We start from the raw sequence: 26,991 nt of genomic DNA, 5'->3' as shown, positions 1-26,991 counted from the left end.
AATTTTAAAAGTGACTCCTATTCTGTTTCTCTGACAATTATTTAAGTACCGTGAATTAGGCATATTTGTAAAGCACTGTATAAATATCACAGCAGAATATAGAACTTGTCTTGATATATAGAACTTGTTCTCATGTCACAGTGTCTTTTGGGTCAGAATCAGAGAAGAGTATCAAGTTTCTTGTGAAGGACGTCTCCAGGAAAGCTGATTAGCAGTGTCAGTATCTTGGAAAGAGTGGCAGATAGTGTCTTCCAACAGCATGTTGAGGAACATGTGGACATACATGTGTATGTGTGTGTTGGGGCAAAGAGGGATGCAGGGAAGCTTTTTCCCAAGACATATTTGAGCTGCTGCTTCTGCCTGATGTCTGTGGTGTTTTTCGAGCACTAAAGGTGTGAAACATCACGAGCATGATATTTTTTTAACAAAGCAAAGGGCTAAGAAGGCCCAGAACAAGGTGCCACATGGAATTGTGTGGTTTCAGGTGGGAGCAGGGTTTAGTCTTGAATCTGACCCTGAATTTTTATTTGCATTACTAGAAGGAAATGTGATTTTTTGATGATGACCTGTTTTTCCAAGAGGAAGTCACAGTTTCAGAACAGTTTGAAGGTATCTTGTGAGTGCTTTGGTGCAGTAGCAGAGTGGCTATAGGAATGCATTCAATTATATGCTACGTTTAATTATAATCTTCACTTAGAAGTATAATTTATGCACCTTAATTGCCACATTTGCTGTTGGTTTGTGCTCTTGTTGGGTTAGTGCTGGAAGAGATCTTGCTGTCCAGAACCATGTGATAAAGGTGATGAGAATGATGAAAGTGACATCAGCCGATGGGCAGCTCAGGTTGTTAGACATTAACAGTCACTGTGACCGGAATCAATGCACAAGGCTCAGGCTGCTGGTTGCTTCTTCCCTTGACACTCAAAGGGTCATGGGGCAGGGATTTGTGGGAGTTTTTGCTGTTAGTGTGGCTCAGGGTTTGCTGGAGAGTAGTGGTGGCCATGTTCCTCAATCTTGGATCCATCTTGCCCCATGTAACCATCTGTGTGAGCCGAGACATGGGATCTATGGTGTTTGCGATATATGCTTTGTCGATGCAGGTTCCTTGCTTCCCTCCCATGCCCCCTCTTTGACATAAGCACTGCTTAAGGGAGCTGGGAATGCCACTTGGATCTCCAACATAGGCTTCTTAAGACGAGTCTTAGTAAATTAAAAATAGCCTTGATACACCTCTTTGCCTTTTTTAAGTTTGCTATTCATTCTAGAAGCTTGTAGAGAATCTACTGTTGGAAATGTCCTCAGCCTCATCCTCTAACGTAAGTGCTGTGTGCAGTTCTGGTGTCCTCAACATAAGAAGGACATGGAGATGTTGGAGCAAGTTCAGAGGAGGGCCACGAGGATGCTAAGGGTGCTGGAGCACCTACTGTGTGAAGACAGGCTGAGAAAGTTGGGGCTGTTCAGCCTGGAGAAGAGAAGGCTGCGTGGAGACCTCATAGCAGCCTTCCAGTATCTGAAGGGGGCCTACAAGGATGCTGGAGAGGAGCTCTTCATCAGGGATTATAGAGATAGGACAAGGACTAATGGGCTTAAACTTAAACAGGGGAAATTTAGATTAGATCTAAGGAAGAAGTTCTTTACTGTGAGGGTGGTGAGGCACTGGAATGGGTTGCCCAGGGAAGTTATGAATGCTCCATCCCTGGCGGTGTTCAAGGCCAGGTTGGACAGAGCCTTGGGTGACATGGTTTAGTGTGAGGTTTCCCTGCCCATGGCAGGGGGGTTGGAACTAGATGATCTTAAGGTCTTTCCAGCCCTAACCAGTCTATGATTCTATGACTGTGGGGCCAGGTAGCTGGGAGAGAGGGACAGCAAGCAGGGCTTGCTTTTGGCTTCATTTGCATGGGGTTTAATAGCTGGTGGCAAGAAGAGTTTGTCATTTTCATGTTAAGAAGCTAGTATTGAATTGAAAGCTTTAAAATCTCCCCCAAAAAATCTTAGGTCAGCACCTACACACAGTATTTCCTCTTAGGGGAGAATGGAATTAATGGAGTAATTGTCAGTAAACCCATGTTTACCCATGTTTTTCCTGTGTCTTGACAGAAGCTCTCCAGTACTTTTTAACAGGACTTCAGTTCCCCCTGTTGAAACCCATGTCAACACGAACACTCTTACTGCAGCATTTACAGGTGTATGGATGTTTGCAGAGAAAACAAAGCTGCAGAAATAAGTTTCAAAAAAAAGCTTTTTAACAAAGTGAAAGCATAAGTCAACTTCTTTTCCCTTGGAGAAGACATCTCTCATCCAGCAGTTTGTGTTTCCCTACACTGCATTCCCTAGAAGCCTCTGTCACGCAGTGTGACTTGGCTCTGGGCAGAGCTGTTTTGTCCCACATAACCTTTATGACAGGCTCCAAACTTCCTCGTGGCAGCGTGGCAGTCTGAGTCATCTCACCTTTCTTCCAGATACCTCTGTGCTGTGCTGTATAGGGTCAGGTTTGGCACCTTGGGATTAAACAGCTCCTGAGTTTGTTTAATGTGTAGAATGCTTGTGATTGCTTTGTATTTCCTGGACAGCAGGATGCATGGTAGTGGTGTAGAACTCACCTGTGAGTCTATTTATAGACTCTGGGCTTTCCCTAATTGCTAGATCCCAGCTTTTGGCAAGTTTGGACTTTCCAGGTGTCACACAGCAGTGGATGGGGGCTGGCCCTGCCCTGCTGCAGATAGTTGCCCTTTAACATTCCTGCACCACAGGCAGCACCACTTCCAGCTGTAGCCCACGTGTCCCTGCTCTTCACTTACTAATGATTTGTAGAAAAATTCCCAAGAACTCACCAACAAAGTTTAAGTTAAGTTGACAAGCAGGTATTCTTTATTGCAGGGCCGGGAAACACGGGGGATAGCTCCTCCTAGTGTGTCTCTCTCAAGCACCAAACAAGCCGTGATTATATAGTCATCAAACATACATATACATTACATTACATGCATATTCATAAAGCTACTTATATATGACATAATTCTTCTAGAAAATTCCTCCTGCATGTGCACAATAATGTGGTAGTGGTCTTTGGGACCCCTGGTGGTCGTTTTTTCCTCATCTTCCTCACTTTGTCCTTTGGCTGAACTTTAGGTTTGGAAAGTCCCATTGTTATGCCAGCAAACACTAGTTCGGTTCTAGCTGGTTATTGTAAAACATTTACCTAAGATACTTCTTCACTGTCATCTACAACAAAGCTCTTACCCATTGCTATTGTTGCAAAGCTGCCAAGCTCAACGTTACTTAACCACAAAGCAGAACTGATTTTATTTATTTATAGAATCATAGAATCATAGAATAGTTAGGGTTGGAAAGGACCTCAAGATCATCTAGTTCCAACTCCCCTGCCATGGACAGGGACACCTCACACTAAACCATCCCACCCAAGGCTTCATCCAACCTGGCCTTGAACACCGCCAGGGATGGAGCACTCACAACCTCCCTGGGCAACCCATTCCAATGCCTCACCACCCTAACAGGAAAGAATTTCCTCCTTATAGAATCCAATCTAAACTTCCCCTGTTTAAGTTTTAACCCGTTACCCCTTGTCCTGTCACTACAGTCCCTGACGAAGAGTCCCTCCCCAGCATCCCTATAGGCCCCCTTCAGATACTGAAAGGCTGCTATTAGGTCCCCACGCAGCCTTCTCTTCTCCAGGCTGAACAGCCCCAACTTCCTCAGCCTGTCCTCATACAGGAGGTGCTCCAGTCCCCTGATCATCCTCGTGGCCCTCCTCTGGACTTGTTCCAGCAGTTCCATGTCCTTTTTATGTTGAGGACACCAGAACTGCACACAATACTCCAGGTGAGGTCTCACAAGATTTACAAAAGATTATACTTCATTTTGTATTTCTTCGTTTCACTAATGAGCTGGGGAGATTGGAAAACTGCTCCACAGAAGTTGCGTGACTGGCCATGAGTTTTGCCAAAGGCAGAGCTGAGGATGTCTGCAGTTAAAGGTAGATGCTGATCTGTCCATCAGCTTGGAGTTCCCTCAAGTAGAGGTGGAAGGAACAAACTGTGACATACACAATGTGGAGTTGAAAGGATGAAAGCAACCTAAAAGCAAATAGCCAGGAACATAAAAACAAATTCCATTTCTGTTATATTGAAAGCAGGAAGGTTTAATCTGATTTCTAAATAACAGCAGAGCAATTAAGCGTAATAACACAGAAAAGCCAGAGAACTTCCTGGCATCACTGGTTGCTACAGATGAGGAGGATTAGAATTTAACAGCAAACAAGGATTGTAAACCCTAATGGACTCAGTGGCAAATGCTTCTCCTTGAACCTTTTAAAAGAAGAGGCTGCAGTGTTTGGACTTCAAGTAGGATTGTCACATGTGGCTTGGACTTTTTTTGAAGGAGTGCTTGCTGCTTTATGCTTTGGGTTGTTTGTTTTTTTTTCCCAAGCTTAAGATGAGCAGTCCAAGAACTTTATGATCTGAGATTGCAATGCTAGTAAAATTGTTCCTCCCCCTCCTCCTCCCTCCTCAGGCATCGAACACTTAAGCCAGGACACTTTATGATTGACTAGAGGGATAATTTGGCTGTCTGTCCTCATGTTATGCATCTCCAGAACGAGTTCTGATGCCCTAGGCTGTGACTGATTTTGCTGAGTGCAAAATTTCTGCTTTATATCTCTGTCTTGCCAGTGTAGCTTACTGCTGTGCAAAGCATTTCGGGGATAAAGAAATGCCATGAAATGTTAGTTGAAGAAACTTAGAGCAGTGCAAGATGTTCTTACCCGGGCTGCTGGCCTTTAGCTGCAAGCAAAGGCCCTACAAACATTAGTACTACTTTGCTTTAATCCTCCTATTCATAGAATCATAGAATAGTTAGAGTTGGAAAGGACCTTAAGGTCATCTAGTTCCAACCCCCCTGCCACAGGCAGGGGCGCCTCACTCTAGACCATGTCGCCATGTCCAACCTGGCCTTGAACACTGCCAGGTATGGAGCATAGGTCTTTATCCCGCCATCATCCAAGTGAATCTGTTTCAGGAGCACATTAAGCAACACAGTGAGTGTCATGGGACCTGGTAGCAGTTGTATTTCCAAAGCACCAAGGGACATTGAGGAGTTGGACCCTCTGGCAAGGGCAGCAGGCTCAGTATTGCTGCCCTGTTGGCTGCAGTGGCACTAGGTGGTTGTCGACCATGTGAGGAAAAGGAGGAAGCACTCCTGTGGTGCAGGTCTGTGAGATGGGTCTTGGTTTCTTTCCCACCTGGGTTTCCTTTGCAGGAGATGCTGTGGGTCCTGGTGAGAAGCAGCATGGCAAAATGAGCCTTTGGGTGAGAAATTTGTCCTCTCCAGTTCTTGATGAAGTTTGTGCTGAAATCTGACCTAAAAGCTATTTCCACACAGACAAGTTTGGTCAGGGCCCATGATACAGACCACAAATTCTGTGCCAGTGCCAAGAAGGGTGAGGTGTTGTTGTCTTCAGATATGTTCCAGAGGCTGACAGGAGATGACAGCAGCTCTGAAGCTGCCAGGAAGGAGCTGTGTCCTGGTGAACCATCCCATGATTATCACACACACAACAGGTTTTTTGGAAGAAAAAAGATGATTGATGGAGTGCACTTTATGCAGCCATTAAAAAATAAACATAACGCCTGCAAGCAGGGACACTGTGACATTTAAAGCAATGTCAGAAAGCAGCAAGTCATTAAATCCTTCCAGCAAGGAGCTTTGTGCTTCTTTCCAGCTTCCGTTGAGGTGGCAGTAGCCCTCAATTGTGAAATGCTATCTAATTCTGCAGACCCTGGGAAAAAAGGTTATGTGTTCCCTCACCCTTGTGTTGTTTTTCCAAGCTAGCTCAAGTTGACTTTGTAATAGGTTGTTGTTAATCTCTGGTCTGAGCAAGTTAATAAGCAGGATAACCTGGAGTCTAAAATCAATGAATGCAGGTTACCCAGTGCTTGCAAGTTAGAAAGTGATAGAATGATTTTGATTAGCTAAAGGAGTGGCAAAAGTAAAGGAATGCAAATGGAATGATTCATGACTCTTTATGTGTGGGATCACAAACCAACTGAACTTGTTTTTTGGAAGAATCTGTAATTCTAAGTGTTCCTGAGTTGTCATATTCTCCAAGAGCTTCTGGTGGTCTCCCCATGCTGCCAGCTGGATCTGCTCCCTATTTTTTGAGCGTAGGGGCTTTGTATGAAAGCAGGTGTCACTCAGCTAGAGCTAGGTGTTTTGGTGGGCTTAGTAATAGCATCCTATCCTGTTGTATAATGGTGTTGCAATAGGCTGATGGATTTTGTCTTCTCAGTTTTCCCTGTGGAAATATTGGCTGTTTCTTAAAAGAAATCCTTCATTTGTTCCTGTTTGTCCTTCCACAAGAGGGAGAGCAGGCAGGACAAACAACTGTGTACTCTCCCTGGTTTTGAGTCAGGCATTGGTAAGACCCTGTAGCACTTCTGAATTAGTCTTAGATTCATAAGAAGTTAAAAAGGGGGAAAAAGCAGCCTCCGCCGGGAGGCACAGGTTTGCTCTCCACATGTCTGCACCTTTATCCTACCTTAGGATAAAGGGGAGGACCTTAAAAAGGATAGGCGGATTTGGTAGGTTAATAAATGGTTAGAACAGTGGTGCCATACTCAGGGGTTTGGGTATCTAGAACATGGGACTTGATTTGGGAGGCCAGGTCTACTGGAAGCTGGTGGAGCTGGTCTGACAAAGAAGGGGAAGTGCTGCATTGGTAGGAGGCTTGCCAGGCTGGTCAAGAAAGCTTTAAACTAGATGTGTTCGGGGAGGGGGGCATCGATCCATCCCAACACACCCAGTCAGTTGCCAGCACCTGTAATAAATGCTCGGAGTGATGCAGAGATATTCTAGCTGCTCCAGCCAATGAATCAGCTTTATCTGGAGCTTGGCTCAGATGCATCTATACAAACGCTCATAGTATGGGGAATAAGCAAGAGGAATTAGAGATCTGTGCATGTCTACAGGGATATGATATCATTGGCATCACAGAAACATGGTGGGATGGCTCCTATGACTGGAGTGTTGGAACGGAAGGTTACAGGCTCTTTAGAAAAGACAGGCCTGGCAGACGGGGAGTTGCTATTTATGTTAGGGATAGGCAGGAGAGTATGGAACTCTGTCTGGGGACAGGTAGTCAGTCAACAGAAAGTTTGTGGGTCAGGGTCAGAGGGAGAACAGCGATGGGAGACATTACTGTGGGGATCTGTTACAGGCCTGATCAAGGGGACTCTGTGGATGAAGCACTCTATGGACAGATAGGAGCAACCTCATGCTTGCAGTCCCTTGTCCTAATGGGGGACTTCAACCACCCTGATATCTGTTGGAGGTATGGTAGGGCCTGACACAAGCAATCCAGGAGGTTCCTCAATTGTGTGGAAGACAACTTCCTCTTGCAAGTAGTAGAGGAGCCAACAAGGAGAGGTGCCATGCTTGACCTCGCGCTCACCAACAGGGAGGGGCTGGTTGGAAATGTGATGCTCCAGGGCAGCCTTGGCTGTAGTGATCATGAGAAGATCGAGTTCGAGATCCTCAGGACAGTGAGAAGAGTGTGCAGCAAGCTCACTGCCCTGGACTTCAAGAAAGTGGACTTTGGCCTCTTCAGGAACCTGCTTAGTAAGGTTCCATGGGATATAGCCCTGGAGGGCAGGGGGGCCCAAGACTGTTGGTTGGTATTCAAGGATCACCTGCTACAAGCTCAGGAGTGTTGCATCCCAACTAGAAGGAAGTGCAGCAGGAGGGCCAGGAGACCTCCTTGGATGGATAAGGAGCTGCTGAGAAAAATCAAAGGAAAAAAGAGGCTTATAAAAAATGGAAGCAAGGACAGGCGGCCTGGGTAGAGTACAGGGATGTTGTCTGGGAAGCCAGGGACCAGGTTAGGAAGGCTAAGGCCCAGTTAGAATTAAGTTTGCCTAGGCATGTGAAAGATAACAGGAAGGGCTTCTCTATGTATGTAGCAAATAAAAGACAGATTAGGGACAATGTGGGCCCTCTCTGGAAGCTATCAGGAGAACTGGCTAACCTGGATTTGGAGAAGGCTGAGATTCTTAATGACTTCTTCTGGCAGTGTGTACTCACAGCCCAGAAAGCCAACCGTATCCTGGGCTGCATCAAAAGGAGCATGACCAGCAGGTTGACTGAGGTCATCCTGCCCCTCTACTCTGCTCTTCTGAGACCTCACTTGGAGTATTGTGTACAGTTCTGGTGTCCTCAACATGAAAAGGACATGGAACTGTTGGAACAAGTCCAGAGGACGGCTATGAGGAGGATCAGGGGACTGGAGCACCTCACATATGAAGACAAGCTGAGAAAATTGGGGCTGTTCAGCCTGGAGAAGAGAAGGCTGCCTGGAGACCTCATAGCAGCCTTCCAGTATCTGAAGGGGGCCTACAGGGATGCTGGGGAGGGACTCTTCATTAGGGACTGTAGTGACAGGACAAGGGGTAAATTGTTAAATCTTAAACAGGGAAGTTTAGATTGGATATAAGGAAGAAATTCTTTCCTGTCAGGGTGGTGAGGCACTGGAATGGGTTGCCCAGGGAGGTTGTGAATTCTCCATCCCTGGCGGTGTTCAAGGCCGCACAAGGCATAACACAAAACTACTACTGCTACCACCAATAATAATAATTATAAGGGAAATAACAAGGAAAGAGAATACAACCACTCACCACCCACCAACCGATACCCAGCCCAACCCGAGCAGCAGTCTAACCCTTCCCGGGTAACTGCCCCCAGTTTCTGTACTGGGCATGACGTGCTGGGGTATGGAATACCTCTTTGGCTTGTTTGGGTCAGGTGTCCTGTCTCTGCTTCCTCCCAACTTCCCCTCCTCCCTGGCCGAGCATGAGACTCAGAAAGTCCTTGGTCAGAGTAAACTTTATTTAGCAACATCTAAAAGCATCGGTGTTATCAGTGTTGTTCCCACGCTGAAAGTCAAAAACACAGCACTGCACCAGCTACTAAGAAGGAGAAAAATTACTGTTAGTGCTGAACCCAAGACAGGCTACAGAACTGATGGATAGGGGCAGAGCAGATGACGTCATCTACCTGGACTTGTGCAAAGTGTTCGACACTGTCCCGCATGACATCCTTGTCTCTAAATTGAAGAAACATCAATTTGATAGATGGACCTCTCGGTGGATAAAGAACTGGCTGGATGGCCGCACGCAAAGAGTTGTGGTCAATGGCTCAATGTCCAGCTGGAGACCAGTAACTAGTGGCATCCCTCAGGGATCGGTGTCAGGACTGGTCTTGTTCAGCATCATTGTTGGTGACATGGACAGTGGAATCGAGAACACCCTTAGCAAGTTTGCCAATGACACCAAACTGTGTGGTTCGACTGATATGCTGGAGGGAAGGAATGCCATCCAGAGGGACCTTGACACGCTTGTAAGGTGGGCTGAAGCCAACCTTATGTTCAACCACGACAAGTGCAAGGTCCTACACCTGGGTCGGGGCAATCCCAGGCACAGCTACAGATTGGGCAAAGAAGAGATTCAGAGCTGCCCTGCAGAGAAGGACTTGGGGATGCTGGTCAATGAGAAAATGAACATGAGCTGGCTTCAGTGTGAGCTCGCAGCCCAGAAAGCCAACCGTATCCTGGGCTGCATCAAAAGGAGCATGACCAGCAGGTTGAAGGAGGTGATCCTGCCCCTCTACTCTTCTCTCATGAGACCTCACTTGGAGTACTGTGTACCGTTCTGGTGTCCTCAACATAAAAAGGACATGGAACTGTTGGAGCAAGCCAGAGGAGGGCCACAAGGATGATCAGGGGACTGGAGCACCTCACATATGAAGATAGGCTGAGAAAGTTGGGGCTGTTCAGCCTGGAGAAGAGAAGGCTGCCTGGAGACCTCATAGCAGCCTTCCAGTATCTGAAGGTGGCCTACAGGGATGCTGGGGAGGGACTCTTCATTAGGGACTGTAGTGACAGGACAAGGGGTAGAGGGTTCAAACTTAAACAGGGGAAGTTTAGATTATGTATAAGGAAGAAGTTCTTTACTGTGTGGGTGGTGAGGTACTGGAATGGGTTGCCCAGGGAAGGCATGAATTCTCCATCCCTGGCAGTGTTCAGGGCTGGGTTTGACAGAGCCTTGGGTGACATGGTTTAGTGTGAGGTGTCCCTGCCTTGGCAGGGGGTTGGAATTTCATGATCTTAAGGTCCTTTCCAACCCTAACTGTTTTATTATTCTATGATTCCCTGTGCAGCTTCTTGGAATGTAGAGTTCAAACCCTGCTATGGGCTGGTTGGACATGCCAACCCAGCAGCAAACTACGTTTATTTTGTTCCTATCGAATTAAGGAGTTGAGTTGGCACCTAGAATGCTCCAAAAAGAGCCAGATCAAACACAAGACAAGAAGGAAAAAATTACCCAGTTGTAAGAGTGAAAGTGAGGAGAAAGCCTCCTGCTTCTCAGGATCAAATACATCACTCAACCCACTCAGCAGTGCAGCACCAGGAGCAGCTATTGGATTCAGTGTAGCTCTGGGCAGCCTTCCTGCCTGATCTGGGCTGGGAGCCACAGGCAGGTTGCCTGCTGCTTCTTCTCAGTGAGCTTTCCTCTGTGAGCCTTACAGCTTCCTCCACTTTCATCCCAGCAACTGCACAGTATCAGTATGTGGCAGTAAATGTGATTGAAACACTGTTTTGTGGGCTGCCAGCCTCTAGCAGTCTCTGGTGAAACTCATACAGGCTATAACTGAGATGTTAGTCTAAGGTCGATGGTGAGCATCTTGGCAGTTGCTCCAGCTTACTGTCAGTTCTGACTACTGAATTCTGCTGGAGGAGACGAGCCAAACAGCATCAGATAGCAGTCCCTCATATTAAGTTGAACAAGTTTATTTGTTGATCCTACATGTTTGGCATGCAGGTAGCTCTTGAGGGAAGACTTTGAAAGTGTCTTGACACGAGCATCATCTTTCTTTCTTGGCTATAGTATGGTAACATATTTACTGCTGAGTCAAAAAGCCAAAGCATATCCAGAAATGAGGCTTTCTGTTGTGGTTTTCCTGGGGTAAAAACCTTTCCTCCAGAAAGTGACTTCATTGAGAGAGAATTGCATCAAACCAGGTAATAGGTGCAAGTGATGAGATTTGCTTTCCTAGTCATCTTTGCTCCAAGCTTGTGCCTAAGTTGTATTGTTCAGTGTAAGTTGTTCCCATGTGGGGTTGGAGCTGAGGTCCAGTTCCCAGGATGTGCTGCTGTTGGATGTGAATGTGGGCAAGTTGGGTTTTTTTGAGAGAGACACACAATAAATTCTGTGGGAGACTTTTCTTTCTGAAAACTATTGCAGGAGAGTTGAGCCTGGAGAGGGGCAAGGGCATTTGTTAGTTGTTGGCTTTCATGTTTGTCACCTTGGACACTGCAGTGAAAAGCTGCTCAGCAGGTTTTATCCAGGTCTTGAGATGGATGCTGCCTGTGCCAGTATATTCCCCCTGTACCTCCCAAAGCATGCAGACTGTGGTTCCTCAGGAAGGGACATCAGAGTGGGATGTAGTCTAGTGTTATTCATGAGCATCCTTGCATGGTGTTCTCCTTTCTGCTGCTATCTATCCTGGAGAAGCTATGGCTGTCCCATCCCTGGTAGTGTTCAAGGCCAGGTTGGACAGGACTTGGAGCAACCTGCTCTAGTGGAAAGTGTCCCTACCTGTGGCAGGGGGTTGGAACTGGATGAGCTTTAAGGTCCCTTCCAACCCAAACCATTCTGTGATACTATGATTCTATGTTGGATGTTCTCAACCTTCTTTTTCCTCCTGCTTTGCACTTAGTTGCTTTGATGATACTCCAGAGGTCAAGATGGCTTCAAAATGAGTTTGTACTACATCTGCTGGAACAAGAGCTTGACCCTGGCCACGACTACTTAGTATTATCAGAGCATAAATAATAAGTCTAATCTGTCCCAACACCATATTCAGAGTCATGGTCTTCCTCAATGATTAGATACTCAGATATAATTGTCGCTGTAATATGGAAAACTAGACCAGCCCACTGCAAATAATGTGCTGTGTTAAATAGCATGCATTAGAGCAGTGCTGGTGTCTTGGGTTCAGCAGTAGCAGTCATTTTTTTCCTTCTTAGTAGCTAGTGCAGTGCTGTTTTTGACTTTCAGCCTGGGAACAATGCTGATAACACCAATGTTTTTAGATGTTGCTAAGTAATGTTTACTCTGACCAAGGACTTTGTGAGTCTCATGCTCTGCCAGGGAGGAGGGGAAGTCAGGAGGAAGCAGAGACAGGACACCTGACCCAAACTAGCCAAAGGGGTATTCCATACCACAGCATGTCATGCCCAGTATATAAACTGGGGGGAGTTACCTGGAAGGGCTAGATCACTGCTCGGGTCAGGCTGGGTATCGGTTGGCGGCTGGTGAGCGGTTGTATTCTCTTTCCTTGTTATTTCCCTTATCATTATTATTATTGGTGGTAGCAGTAGTGGTTTGTGTTATACCTTAGTTACTGGACTGTTCTTATCTCAACCCATGGAGTTACATTCCTTAGATTCTCCTCCCCATTCCTTCAGAAGGGGGGGGAGTGAGCGAGCAGCTGTGTGGTTCTGGGTTGCCAGCTGGGCTTAAACCATGACAGCTGGAAAGGATGATCAAGGTGAATGAAAATGCTGGTGAATAATGCTGAGCCATAACCCTGCTTGGGACTTTCTTACTAGGCAGTCAGCAATTTTGTGTGCTAATACATAAGCGTCCTCTTCTGAAGCTGGAATGAGATTTGTGGGATGGGTGAATGTCAAAGAAGAGTTTCTTCTTCCATAAAATTCTGTATATACCAGGATAGATCTGGGACAAAATGTAAAATTGCTGTACTTATATCTGCAAAGATAGGAAAAGAGTAGGATACTGCACCAGACTGTAAAGTCAGCATGTACAAGTTCTGGAAGAGGTGAGAGGCCATAGAAATTCTGACTGTGTTTTATTACTGCTGAATGAGGAGCAGATGAAACTTCTTAGTGACTAGCGAAGCCTTAAAAGGGCTGCTAATGAAGAGCTGTAATTATCCTCTTGTCTGTTGAAAAAGTGTTATGGAAAAAAACTCAGTCATTGGATTATTATAAAATTTGGAGGTTGCTTTTTTATCTCAAAAGGTAAGGGAAGTTGCATGGGGAGTGGTTGCTTCAGTCCTGTGACTAATGGGGTGGTACTGGCTGAACCCGGCAATGGAAGGTGCCTTTCCTCCCCCAAATTCTCAGAGTAAGCGAATTCATTATTTTGAGAAAAGGAATAAAGGCATCATTACTGGTAATTTGATGAGCACAGCAGGCTTCATAAACCTTTAAGCAAGCACAAAGATTGCCTAAAACCCAAGGGGGAAGGTTATAAGCTGGTAATTGAACAGACAGGTAATTGTGCAGGTTAGAGTGAGGGTAAGGGAAAATCCCAAGTTAAATCACCCATAGATAAGAGAGGTAATAAAGTCTAGGTCTGAAGAAACTAATTTATCCTGGAATAACTAAGGAAATATCTAGTGCAGATGCTGAAAAGTTAGCCCTGAATTATTTTCAGAGGATTGTAGGGGAGAAGGGAAGCTCAGAGAACCAAAACAAAAGGGAAATGCAAGTAGAGCCCTTTAAAGGGAAGGGAGGAAAAGGAGGGTATTTAGCCTGACTAGTCACATCCTCATGGTTATCAACAGGAGAACACATGTTCGATGGTGTTTGTAAGCACTTAGAGAATAATATGGTGATAAAACACCCATTATGAACTGTTTTATGCTTAGTTGATGAGGTAACTGTCCCCTTTGTAAGAGTAAAAACAGATCAATGTGTCTTGACTGTGGTAAGGCTTGTGACACAGGTTCACTTATTTTCTGATAAGGGAACTGTAGAAGAGTGATTCAGGCCAAATCTCTTCTCTTAGTGTCTGCTGGTTGTTTCCAGCTGTATCAGATGCACACTCAAGGTCTGTCCTTAGTCTAGCTCTGGTTAGTATTTTCATTGCACTGGTAGCTGCCTACCAGGTTTGGGTTGCTCCAGCTCTAGCTACTTGGCATAAGTGTAGGGAGAACCAGATTTCCTATTCCCTTCCCTCTTGTGCTCACTCCTTGGAGGCCAAAAGCCAAAGCTGAAATCAGCTGGCTTGGTCAGTACAACAAAGTAGTTGACAAAACTCACAGGTAGTGCTGTTTTGATAGGCTTGCAGTCACTGATTTGCAGCATGATAGCTGCTCTAACATTTCATCACTCCAAAATGATGCTGAATATCCTGCAATGGAGGTTAAGAGCTAGTACTGGTATAAAGGCTTGAATTCTGAGATGTTTTCCCAGTCCTGTGTTTCTATTAGCCTTACTGTATTTAAATAAATAAATAAATAATCAATCCCAGCTACTTCTCTTTGCTTTCCAGCCGTCAACCTGAGACACCAAAGAAGGAGAAGGAGGCAACCACACTTACCACCACTCAGTCCAAGAGAGCAGATGAATGGAAGGACCCCTGGCGCCGATCCAAGTCTCCCAAAAAGAAGCTTGGTGTGTCTGTCTCTCCCAGCCATGTGCACAGGTGCCGAAAAACCTCTGCTTCTTCAGCATCTGCTTCTGGCTCTTCAAGGTGAGTGAAGGAAAAGAGCATGTCACATCTGACCCATGTTAGTGTGTCAGGGAATGTGACATGACGCTTTCTTGTCAGTGGAAGATATTGAAATGTTTGGGAAAGCAGTTTAAGACTTGCTGCTCAGTAATAGCTATGGAGACCAGCATACAGGTAGATAAAGGTAGTGAGATGGAAATCAAAGGGGGTATGTAACTGTGGGTGCCGTGTTGTGATCTGTTGAAGACTAAGAAAGGTCCTTGGAAAAGTCACTCTTCAGGTAAATTAGACCTGGTTGCAATCCAGATGATTAGGAACTCATCTAGATGACAACTGACCTTAATAAGAGCGGAAAGAACTGGAAACTGTAAACATTGGAGCCTATTTGCTCTAGGAGTGTTGGAGGTATGAGGTGGGTCCACTCCAGGAAGAGCATGCTGATGCTACTGGGGAAAAACTGGGTTTGTGGAGGCTCAGCACAGCTTTAGAGGGCTTCAGTGGAGCTCAGAAACCCAACAGGTGTGAGCTTAATGAAAAAAACACCTTTCAGAAAGAAGCACCCTGAATCTAGGGGAGTTGAGGGGAGTTTTCTTTAAATGCTTGAACTTGAAGCTCCTGAGAAGGGGGGGGGGAAGTCTCAGAGAGGAATGAGGAACATGCTGAATTGAAGATATGGATCTAAAAACCAAAGCCCTCCTGAAGTAGATAGCTTTTTCTTGCTGGGATCACTGCACCTGAGATTTTTCTGTTATCTCCTGTGTGACCTGAGCTATCAGGGGATTGTCTAGTGTAAAGGCATGAGAATGTGTGGAAGGAGTTCCTGAAAAGGGATAGAAAATCAGTAGCTAAAGGAGGGGAGGCTTATTCAAGGGCACAAAAGGGGTAGCAACAACAGGATCTTCTCTAAAAGAAAAGATGGAGGAGAGGCTGTAGTCCTGATAGGTCACTGTGGAGAAGGCAGGTAGTTTTTGGAGCAGTGTTTGAGAACTTGGAAAGTGTACTGGAAACAAGACCTTGGTCTCAGAGGACTTCTTGAGACATGTTTAATTTTAATGTTTCTTTCAGGTCCTCTTCTCGTTCATCCACCTATTCTGGTTCAGGTTCCTCGCGATCTCGTTCCAGATCATCTTCTTACAGCTCTTACTCTAGTCGCTCTTCAAGACACAGCTCTTTCTCAGGCAGCAGGTCCAGGTAATGGCTCCTTGGATGTGAAAATAATGGTATACTGTTTTCCAAACACTTGCTAACAGCTGCTTTTGTTGCTACTTAAAAGCAAATAGCTAACTCTTGAAATAACACATTCAAACTACTTTCCTGAGTGAGGGAAATATGATAGACTGCAAGGCAACCTCCTGGTTTGGTTGTTGAATGAAGCATGTATGTTAGCCACCCCCTTCTCTCCCCATTGTTCCCACCCACAAATACTGTGCTGTTGTGGCTGGGCTGTTTCCCATGCTTGTGGTAGCTGAGCAGTTGTAGGAGCCTGGCTTGTTACTGTAAAAGTCGGTTGGAGAAACTCTCTGACTCAATTTGGAGTTTTAGAAAGCAGCATTCTTTATTGCAGCTCTGGGCACACACACATTTCGCAAAGGTGAGCGCACCCGTTACTTGTCAGCAGCAGCTGTATATTTAGCATACTCATGCATATTTACAGCTTTTCCAGGAGATGATTTACACATTCATGAGATCTCCATGAACTAATTATAATATTTGCATTCTAATTATGCATGTGCTTTCTTGCTGAGTGGGGGTCTCTGGTGGTCAAGGATAGTGTTTACTGAATGCATGTTCACACGGTCCTAGTGCCAAGTTAGCAGTGTATGTCCTTGCTTTTGTTCTGTTCCAGTCTCAATGTTATCTTGAAGGTTAGCATCCTTGGTCTTATTTACTCTCTTCTTACTTGTTATCAGTCCCATGATGTTCCTTCCCCCATCAGCTGGATATTCCTTACTCCCCATGTGTTAGCAAGTTAGAACAATTTTCTGTATTTGACTATGTTAGTTTAAAGCCACACACACTATTGTTAGTTTAAACCTATAATTTAAGCCTACATTTCCCCCCTTTGAAACTTATAGGATATACATATATCCTGTAAGTCTCATTCTATACCCTATACCCATATTTGATTGTAATACACCATTGTTACCAGCAACTACAAAATTGAATCATGATACATGCAAGGATACAGACACAAATTATTACTGAAATGATCACAAACAAGTTTTTTAATAATATCAAATTTGGTAGCTAAGAAGTAAGTCCATGCCATAATTCTTCAAATCTTCAGGAAGTATCATCTCTAACGGCCTGATGCAAGATCTTTGTCTGCTTCAGATTTCTGCTAGATCTGTGGATATTCTTCCACTCTGGTCTATGCATGTGCAACAACTTGTATTTCTAACTGTACAAACACCGCCTTGAGAGGCAAATAATAAATTGAGAGTCATCCCATTTTGCAGCACTACTTCACAGGCCATATTGGTGTGACAGGGGAAAGCCTCCGGCCAACTAGAAAACATATCTATTAGTACCAATATATATGTATACCTGAGCCCATTGTGCTGTGGCAATTCTGTGAAGTTCACTTGCCAGTAGTCTCCTGGACAATTGCCCTTGTTCCAGGTAGGGGTCTCTTAGCATGGTAAGAATTATTTTGCAAACAAGGTTCCTGCATTATTTGTCTATATTTTATAGGGGGCTACGAGAGATTAACAGTCCCCTTTCTTTCCATATGACCCCATGGGCATGAACAATTTCAAAAGCAAATTTTGACTTTCTGACAATTCCGTAACTCTTGGTAGTACCATCAGCTCAGCTTTCTGTGCTGATGTGTTGGGGGGGGGGGCAGAGCTTTAGCCTCTATTATCTCGTGTTTGGTTACCAGGCAGAGATGAATGTTTCCCTCATTTGCATTTTAGAATCAGAAGTTACCAGCATCTCTTTTCTATTGTACTGGAATTTCTATTTAAAGAGGCAAATCACATTTATTTATTAAAGCAGTTGTGTCTTGTGATAGTCCTGACACTTCAAAGTAGTAGTTCAGTGTCCCATGCTGATCAAACAGAGGCATGTTTATTACCCTGCCACTTCCTTGCCCTTGCAGACAGTTTCCCAAGTCTGGAATATGCATAGTAGGAGAACTGGCTGCTTAGATAGGCACCTCTTCAGATCTGAAATCACACGCATATCCAGAGTGGATCACACAGTTGATGGGAATGCACAGTGTCACTTCTGGAGATGTGGTTTCTCCTGGGAAAGGCTCAGGTGGGAACTGATCTTGACGAAAGTACAAATGTGTTTCTGGGGAGCAGCCTGACCTTCCCCCATCCACCCCATTCCAGGCTCTGTTCCTTGGCAGGACAGCACCAGACAGAGATGACATACTTCAATTAGATGCCTCTGTGGGAAGGCAGGAGAGTGAGGAACACCCAAGTGCCTAACTGTTCTTCAGAAGGCAAGTCTCCGAGGTGTCTGGCTTTCTGAAGTACTAGGCTGCAACAAGGGTACTTCCAGCCTTGGTGGTGGGGTGAATCACTTGAATGCCAGAATCTGGTGAGCTGTGTAAGCAGCTTGCCTCTTTGGTCAGTCCTGATCTTAGGAAACAGTCTTTGCCCTTTGGTCTGTTGGCTTTGATACACTCCACTTGATTCCTTGTGTTCCAGAAATTACAGATATCCAGTATTTTTTTTTTTATGTGTGTCTTTCTCCCAAGTTTTTGTGGGTTTTTTTTTTTTTTCTGCTGCTTTTTAAAGGATAAACTGTACATGGAGTTACAGGAACATAAAGCAGGTTGAAACAAATCATGCTGAACTTGCAAGTCAAAATCCTACTTACTTTCCCCTTATTTCTACCTAAGGAGAGAATACAGAGAGTATGGAGAAAGCCTCATGTGTTGGTTTGGAATACCTGAGAGTGCCTCTCTTGCAGCCAACCCTATTTTTTTCCTGTTGTTTTCTACTTTTACCACTGTTCTGGTGACAGAAGTTAGTTTTGTTGAACAGAATCCAAATATAAAACTAGGATAAGCTCAGACCCACAGGAACTAGTCCTGGGATGCAGTCTCTAGCCAAAGGAGGGGGTGATGGCTAAGTGCACCAAAAGCCAGAAAAAGCCATCTACAGACCCAGGGACTGAGCAATGTGTTCTTCCTTTCTAGATCACGGTCCTTCTCATCTTCACCCTCTCCTTCTCCAACACCATCTCCACACAAGCCACTTGCGAAGTCTAAAGGGGTGTTATTACCACCTTCTGGGAAGGGGTAAGGCTTCATCTCCATTCTGATAATGCAGTGTAGAATTGGCTCCAAACAGGAGCCCAGTCCCTGAGTCAAACCCTTCTGACCTGCTTGACAGTTTAAGGAAGAAATGGAGGATGCAAAATGACCTGCATAGAAGAGTGCTTAGCTTTACATATTTAATTAAAAGATGACACTTTTACTTATTAAATCCAACTGTACAAGTATCCTTAAGTATTATATGTTGTATATATGAGCATTTAAGCACATGCATGATTTATTATTTAAACACTCTGTGTGTGCAGATATGTTTATGCAGGAGCTATAAGAAAGTTTAATTCATTCCTCTACTGTGGCTTTAGTTAATGTACAGCCTTAGAATAAATAAATGGTTCAGCCTCATCTATTTTTAACATTGGTGACAAATTAAAACAGTACTGTAGGGATGAAACTGTTTTTGGCAGATTATGCCAGTGCTCCTGCTCTTTTAAATACTTGAAGTTGCTATTTCACAAACTCCTGTAATACATAGTAAATTATGGATACATTGGAAGGTGACAACACCGTAGTGATGTCACCTCCTTCAAGGTGAGCTGCAAATAGATTACACCATGGGAATCCCCCTGAATTCTCCAGAAGACAGGACAATCCTCTTTGCCACACTTCTTGTACCTTATTGACCTGCCTTTGTTGTTTTTCCTTCTCAAGTCAGAGGGTTCAACCTTTTTAAGATGCTTTCTGCCTGCAGCAATGTCTTTACACAATTCTGGTGCACACTGAAGTGCTGGTTTGGTAACACATAACACCAGCCAGCAGCCTGCACTAGCATGGGGATTGGTTTTACTACATAACACTGCATGCACTTAATCCTGTGTTCTGCAGAGAATAAATGCAGATATTCTTAAGCACAAGAGGAATAATTAAGAGTCTCTATTTTTATATACAGACAGCTGCCTCCTCCCCACTTAATACTAGGTGTGACATCAGTGCTGGGGATGTTGAGGAGTAACCAGAGGTTGGAGTGCTCTGAGCCCAGAAGTGATCAGTGCTGAAGAGCCAAAGCACTACTCGTGTAGTGGGTGTTAGATAGTCTCAAGCACTCTATAGCAGTCCTCTGCAATGCTGTTACCCGTCAAGCATTACACAGGGAAACATGAGCCAAGGATGGGTCCAAGGGACATCTGCACATATGTCTTCTTTTGCACCCTGATCTGTGTGATGGAATGAAAAAGGATTTCTGCATAAACTATGTGTTTGATTCTGAAGCCTGACTGGCAGAGTTTAAGTAGGTGTATGTGTTTTGGATAAAAATGCACAGAGTCAAATGGATAAGAAACAGTGATTCCACATAGTCTACTTCAATAGTTAATTTTACAAGTCAAATGTCTTCAAAATTGGCTGTTGTAAAGTAACTTATGTCTGAAAAGGTGACTTGATTTAGAATACGGGATATTGATCCCTTTGGGGGAATCGGTATTGAGTGTGGTTTGGTGAAACAGCAAGTGTCTGTAGCTACAGTAACCTATATAACATTCAGTCATCAACAAACACGAGTGCATTTCATCGCTTTTTGAGAATGTCTGTGGTCTGTACCTACCAACTTTGATCACACATGAAAATCTTCCTTTTTGTAGTGAAAAGTCTGTGAAGAAACTAGCTGCCCTTCCAGTCCCTCAGCCACTCACTAAAATTACAACAGCTGCACCTGAGCCAGCCAAACCAGGGGATAATCCAGAGGCAAGAAGGAAGGAACGTCAGACAAGGACTCCACCCAGGAGGTAAGAAAGCTGTGGGGTGGAGTGAGCCTTCATCTCCCAGCAGATAGAGCAAATCCTGGGGTTCTCTCAGGAGTCCTGACTACAAGGGCTCTTCAGTATTAAAGGAGAAATCTGTTTCCTGGGGCAGGAAGGAAACAGGAAGAGAGGGAAAGAGTTGGAGGTGAATGTGACTTTGCCACAGCAAGTGGCTCCCATCTCTGAAGGCTGGATGGGGGATGAAGTAGGTGGAATACATTAAATGTGTCAAAAAGCAGGGTCTGCAGTGCAAAAAAAGGCATATTTGAGAGCCACTGGTTGTAGAGGCCATGCAGAGGTGTGTTTGGTCCAGAGAGCAGATCTGACGTGTTGGAGTGTTAAGGTTTGTGGTGATGGGTTTGGACCCTGTTTACTCTAAACATGTACCAGTGTGCAGGGGGTATTTCTGTGTGGTCCTGGGAGCTGATTCATCAGCACTCAGCAGAACCACTGGAGGAGAGGAAGAAAAATTCCACTGTTTTCACTGCCCCCCATACACAACTTGTTGGCTCCCCTGCTCTGCTTTCTCTTCCTGGTTTCATCCTGTATGACTAGTTTGAATGTTTCAAGTATCCTGTTCTGTCTGTCCTCTAACTGTTTTAGTCACCTTTCTCCTCCCTTTGAATTTGAAATGTTTTCAAACAAGGAGCAATTGTCTGTATTTAAATGTTTATCAGGCTTAATCCATTGTACTGAATTTAAAAATCTTAACAGGATAAATGCAGGTAGCATTGCCTGTTCTTAGAGGACAGGGAGCCAGCTAAGCACAGCTGAAACTCATCACACATCCTTCTTACACTAGAAGTTTTGAAATGGCAGTATGGTATCTTTGTGTCTAGTCTATGGAAGCAGTAGTTTGATGCATAAGAAGTGTATTTACTAGAAATGCCTGGTTTATGGGCACACAAGGACACTGAGAACACTTTATGCCTGCAGTCAGGCATATATACTTTTCATGAATCATTGAATGATACTTTTTGCCAGTGTGTTTTGAAGATGGCTGGAAGTATGGTTTCTGCTCAGGTTTTCAGAAGCATTCCGAGTCAGTTCTTAATTTTGCATGCAATTACATCTCTTATTTCTTCGCAGTAGCTAAAGAAAAGGCCTGGGCTGAGCAGTTATGTCTCCATAGGTGAAAACAGATTGTGGCAGTTTCTTTTCCATACAAATTCTGTCAGTTCTAGTTTCCATTTCACCTACTTTAACTAGTTAATAATAAACTTGGATATCTTTAGCCATCTTCCCTTATTCTTTATTCCAGTCTTGGGGTTTGTGATTTTTTTTCCATGCTTATACCCACACAAACCCCACTCTAATCTCCCTGCTGTGCAAATGACAACAGCTCTATTTATATTAGTACTGGTGTGTTAGTCACAAAAAATGGGTATGATTATTTGTAAAGCCTGAAATACAAGGTAGTTCCTGCTGTGTAGTTGCAGTTAGCAATTTCTCTCAGTAAGAAGCATTTGCTCCTGGTATCAGTACAGGATTAAGTTGCTTGAGCTCATTCTTTGCCTGGCTGTCGTGGTTTAAACAAAGTCAGCCATAAACCACACAGCTTGTCCACTCACTCCCCCCCTTCTTTCCCTCCCTCTACTCCCGGACGGACAGAGAGGAGAATTGAAAAGAATGCAACTCCCACGGGTTGAGATAAGAACAGTTTAGTAACTAAGGTATAACACAAAATCACTACTGCTACCACCAATAATAATAATGATAAAGGAAATAACAAGAGGAAAGAATACAACACCTCAACACCAGCCGACCAATAATTCGCCCTGCTCCCCCCAGCCGAGCACTGACCGATACCTCCTCCAACCCTGCAGTCCCCAGCCCTTCCGGGTAACTCCCAGTTACATCCTGGGCATGACGTGCTGTGGTATGGAATACCTCTTTGGCTAGTTTGGGTCAGGTGTCCTGTCTCTGCTTCCTCCCAGCCTTCCCTCCTCCCTGGAAGAGCATGAGGCTCAGAAAGTCCTTGGCCAGACCAAACATTTGAGCAGCAACTGAAAACATCAGCCTTATCAATACTGTTCCCAGGCCAAAAAAATGAAAACATAGCACTGCACTAGCTACTAAGAAGGAGAAAAATAACTGCTACTGCTGAACCCAGGACACTGGCTTTCATTAACATTATCCAGTCTTGCATAAAACACCTACTGTTCAGAAAACAGATGCTTCTTCAGGACTGCAAACACAAGGTTGAGAAGAACATTTGAAACAATTACATTTACAAAGCGCCACTGTTGGATGCAATACAGGACAACAGCATCATGCTCAAACTATCCCTCAGCAGTTTCTTCCATCCCTGTTTCACAACAGTGTAGCGAGGTGATGATGTCATTTGCTGTCTTGCAGGCAGACCATCAGCAGCAGCATCAGTGGCAGTGCCAGCAGCTACAGTGGTTCCAGTTCCCGATCTAGGTCCTTGTCTCAGTCTCTCTCCAGATCTCATTCCAGGTCATCATCTGCCTCAGTCTCCCACTCTCCATCTGGATCCAGGAAGTCCAGGTACAGCCTTGACCCTTCATAACCTTTGTTGAAGTAGGGGGAGATTATTGTTCACTGTTGTGGTTTTCACAGCAAAAGCTCTCTGTAGCTTCAAGTATCAGAAGATGTAGGTAGCTGCCTAGGATGTCAAACAAGATTGTTTGTGTGATGTTACAAATCCCAAGTCCTGAATCATAGAATCATAGAATAGTTAGGGTTGGAAAGGACCTTAAGATCATCTAGTTCCAACCCCCCTGCCATGGGCAGGGACACCTCCCACTAAACCATGCCACCCAAGGCTCTGTCCAACCTGGCATTGAACACCGCCAGGGATGGAGCATTCACAACCTCCCTGGGCAACCCATTCCAGTGCCTCACCACCCTCACGGTAAAGAATTTCTTCCTTATATCCAATCTAAACTTCCCCTGTTTAAGTTTTAACCCATTACCCCATGTCCTGTCACTACAGTCCCTAATGAATAGTCCATCCCCAGCATCCCTATAGCCCCCCTTCAGATACTGGAAGGCTGCTATGAGGTCTCCAGGCAGCCTTCTCTTCTGCAGGCAGCCTTCTCTTCTCCAGGCTGAACAGCCACAACTTTCTCAGCTTGTCTCCATACGGGAGGTGCTCCAGTCCCCTGATCATCCTTGTTGCCATCCTCTGGCTTGCTCCAGCAGTTCCATGTCCTTTTTATGTTGAGGACACCAGAACTGTACACAATACTCCAAGTGAGGTCTCAGAAGAGCAGAGTAGAGGGGCAGGATCACCTCCTTCGACCTGCTGGTCACTCTCCTTTTGATGCAGCCCAGGATACGGTTGGCTTTCTGGGCTGCGAGCACACACTGCCAGCTCATGTTCATTTTCTCATCAGCCAGCACCCCCATGACAGTAGCATGACATTGGTAGTGTCCTTGTGGCTTATTCAAGGAAATAATCTGTGTGCCGAACTGTCAATTTTTTCCTAAATTATGACTAAAATATTTCTCTATGGCCACATCCTAATTTATTTAGAAGTTAACCATTTCAGGCTACAGAGCTTTGCTCTTCTGAACCTCAACTACCTCTGGTTACTGAATGTCCTTAGGGAAGATGCTTGGTCTGTTGGGAGAGGTAGGTCAGAAAATACCTAAAAGGCCCAGCTAATGATATTTTTACTTTGCTGGCAAAGTTGCCTGGCCAGTTCCCTTTGTGTTTAGCTGCAAGTGAATAGTTATATGGCTGTTTGTTAGTCTGTGGGATTTGTAGACAGCTAACTCCCTCCAGTAAAGAGTAATTAAACCTCTTTCAAGTCCTTCATCAGCTATTTTGCATCTGTTCACACACAGAAATCCCTGAAAACTCACAGGCAGCCTTGAAACACAACACTTCCCTGTAATACAGTAGACCTGTAGTGTAAAACTAGTGGATTAAGTCAGACTTTGGCTCTGACCAGCAGTAATTCACATATCTGAACTCTGTGAAACTCCAAGGTTTAACATCTGCATTATTTTACAGAAATACAAACTTGTTTATTACATCCTTCTCGCATTCAGCAGATCGGGCAGGGGTGATGCAAGAGGTTCAGAGAGCGCTCAGGCACACTGGCTCTGCACTGCCCTGGGCTTGAGAGAAGAAGATGGGGAAAACTTAATGCAGATGTTCCTTGCATGGCACTGGGGCTGTGCTTGCTGCTTTTTCTGGTGTGGGAAAGAGCAAAATATAGTGTATGCCCAAACCAGATCTGCTGTCACAACCTTGTAGCCAGGAGCTTTCCTGGAGAAGGAGTTTTTGGCTCATCCAGTTACTGTTGAAGCAGTCATAGTCTTTTGATGGTTGAATGGTTTGTGTTGGAAGGGACCTTAAAGCTCATCCAGTTCCAACACCCTGCCACGGGCAGGGACACCTTCCACTAGAGCAGGTTGCTCCAAGCCCCTTCCAAGCTGGCCTTGAACACTGCCAGGGATGGGGCAGCCACAGCTTCTCTGGGCATCCTGTGCCAGTGCCTCAGCACCCTCACAGGGAAGAACTTCTGCCTAAGAGCTCATCTGAGTCTCCCCTCTGTCAGTTCAAAACCATTCTCCCTTGTCCTGTCACTACCTGCCTTTGTCAAAAGTCCCTCTCCAGATTTCTTGTAGCCCCTTTAGGTACTGGAAGGCTGCTATTGTCTCTGTCAGGATGTCATCAGGTAGAGACTTTGCAGCTCCTTCCAGGGCTCTGTGCTGAAGCTGCCACAGCCCATTCAGTCATTCCCAAGCCAGCTTCCAGCGAGTGAGCTTGGACCTTTTCTGGCAGGGCAGTCTCTGGAGCACAGAAGTCAGTGTGGCCTGCAGAACCTGCTGGAGAGGCTGCCTGAATATGCATGCAGTTAACGTATGCCTGGTCCCCCGTGGTGGTGGCAGCCCCAGGTAGCTGAGATTGTTGGAGCCACTTCAGTATAGTGAAGCTGTGGTGGTGGTGGTGTGTCCCTGAAGGGAAGTCTGATACATAGCCCTGTATTTTTGTCTGTTACATTTCTAAGTAGAAAGTCTTCCTTACACTGACACTGACACTTCCTGACACTTCTAAGGTTCTGAATCCATGAGAAGATAGCTATCTTATAAGCACTATTAGAAGATAACCATCTTAGAAGCATCTCCCTGGTCCTTATCAGTCATGACTGTTTGTGCATCCTCAAAACAGGCAGCTGGGCTCTCCTGTGCCCCGGGGAGCTGGGCAGGAGTTGTGGGCTGTAGGACTCTAAGCCACTGGCCATCATATTTGAAAAATCATGGCAGTCGGGTGAAGCTCCCGACGACTGGAAAAAGGGAAATATAACCCAGATTTTCAAGAAGGGGAAAATGGAAGACCCAGGGAATTACAGACCAGTCAGTCTCACCTCTGTGCCTGGCAAAATCTTGGAGCACATTCTCCTAGACAGCATCGGAGTTTCAGCATGTTGTACCTTACTTACAGCTGGTATTTGCTGGTTTAGTTTTTATCGGCTGGGGGCTGGGCTAAGGTTCTTGTTTCACTGTACTTTATGGTAATGACTTGTAATACAATAGACTCATTGATCGTGAAACTGGGCTAGAATGCGTTCTCAGCATGGTCATTACCTCTATACTTTGGGAGGCATGTAATGGAATTTTTTAGCAATTACACATCTTTCTTTTTCCTTTCCTCGGGTGGTCAACCTATGAAGGAGACATTTCCTCACACCCTCTGCTCCCCCACCAGGCTATTTGCAGTGGGAGTAGATTCTGGAAGAGTTAAAGATCCTGAATATCCTTTCAATGCCCTTGAAAGCACCCTGCTCCTCTTGCTGGCAACCAGCTTGTTGCTGCATATGCTCTCTATGTTTTCCCTATGGTGTGACCACCCTGAGAACACTCGATCTTGTCCGATCGTGGAACCTAAGCAGAGTCTGGCCCCTCCAGTGCTTTGGAAGCATCGGAGATGGAAAGCAGCTCTATGGAGTCCCCTATGATAAGTTGCAGAAACTGCTGAAGGAGAGGTTGAATCTAGCCAGTTTGCAGAGGTGAAAACCATCCAGCTGACCTTGGACATTGCTGAACAAGAAAAGTGGCCAATACTTTCTCTCTATACTGACTCACGGATGGTGGCAAATGCCCTGTGGGGGTGGTTGCAGCAATGGAAGCAGAGCAACTGGCAATGCAGAGGTAAACCCATTTGAGCTGCTGCACTGTGGCAAGATATCACTGCCCGGGTGCAGAACCTGGTGGTGAAGGTATGCCATGTAGATGCTCATGTACCCAAGAGCTGGGCCACTGAGGAACACCAGAGCAACCAACAGGTGGATAAAGCTGTTAAGATTGAAGTGGCTCAGATGGACTTAGATTGGCAACATAAGGGATGCCCAATTTGGGATTTCTACTCCAGGAACCTGATGGTGATATCACTGTCAGGCTTACAAAATGGGGCCATGGCCTAAGGCACAGGGATCCTTTC

At 45.1% G+C, this 26,991-nt stretch overlaps 1 protein-coding gene across 11 annotated transcripts in view; it reads left to right on the top strand.

The window, feature by feature from the left end:
• Positions 1–26,991, top strand: part of LOC136004297 (zinc finger CCCH domain-containing protein 18-like) — an 83,099-nt gene that overhangs the window by 43,928 nt on the left and 12,180 nt on the right. For 10 of the 11 annotated variants that reach the window (XM_065660660.1, XM_065660655.1, XM_065660656.1 and 7 more), the window contains 5 exons: positions 14,367–14,567; positions 15,612–15,737; positions 18,703–18,804; positions 20,415–20,558; positions 22,932–23,084. In XM_065660660.1, coding sequence (XP_065516732.1) covers positions 14,367–14,567; positions 15,612–15,737; positions 18,703–18,804; positions 20,415–20,558; positions 22,932–23,084 — 726 coding nt within the window. The remainder of the gene's footprint in view (positions 1–14,366; positions 14,568–15,611; positions 15,738–18,702; positions 18,805–20,414; positions 20,559–22,931; positions 23,085–26,991) is intronic. The other variant, XM_065660657.1, reaches the window with a different exon arrangement.

This window comes from Lathamus discolor, chromosome W, assembly GCF_037157495.1.
Source record: "Lathamus discolor isolate bLatDis1 chromosome W, bLatDis1.hap1, whole genome shotgun sequence".
NCBI lineage: Eukaryota > Metazoa > Chordata > Aves > Psittaciformes > Psittacidae > Lathamus > Lathamus discolor.
Note: the sequence above shows the minus strand (reverse complement) of the source record. Positions and strands in the feature narration are given on the sequence as shown.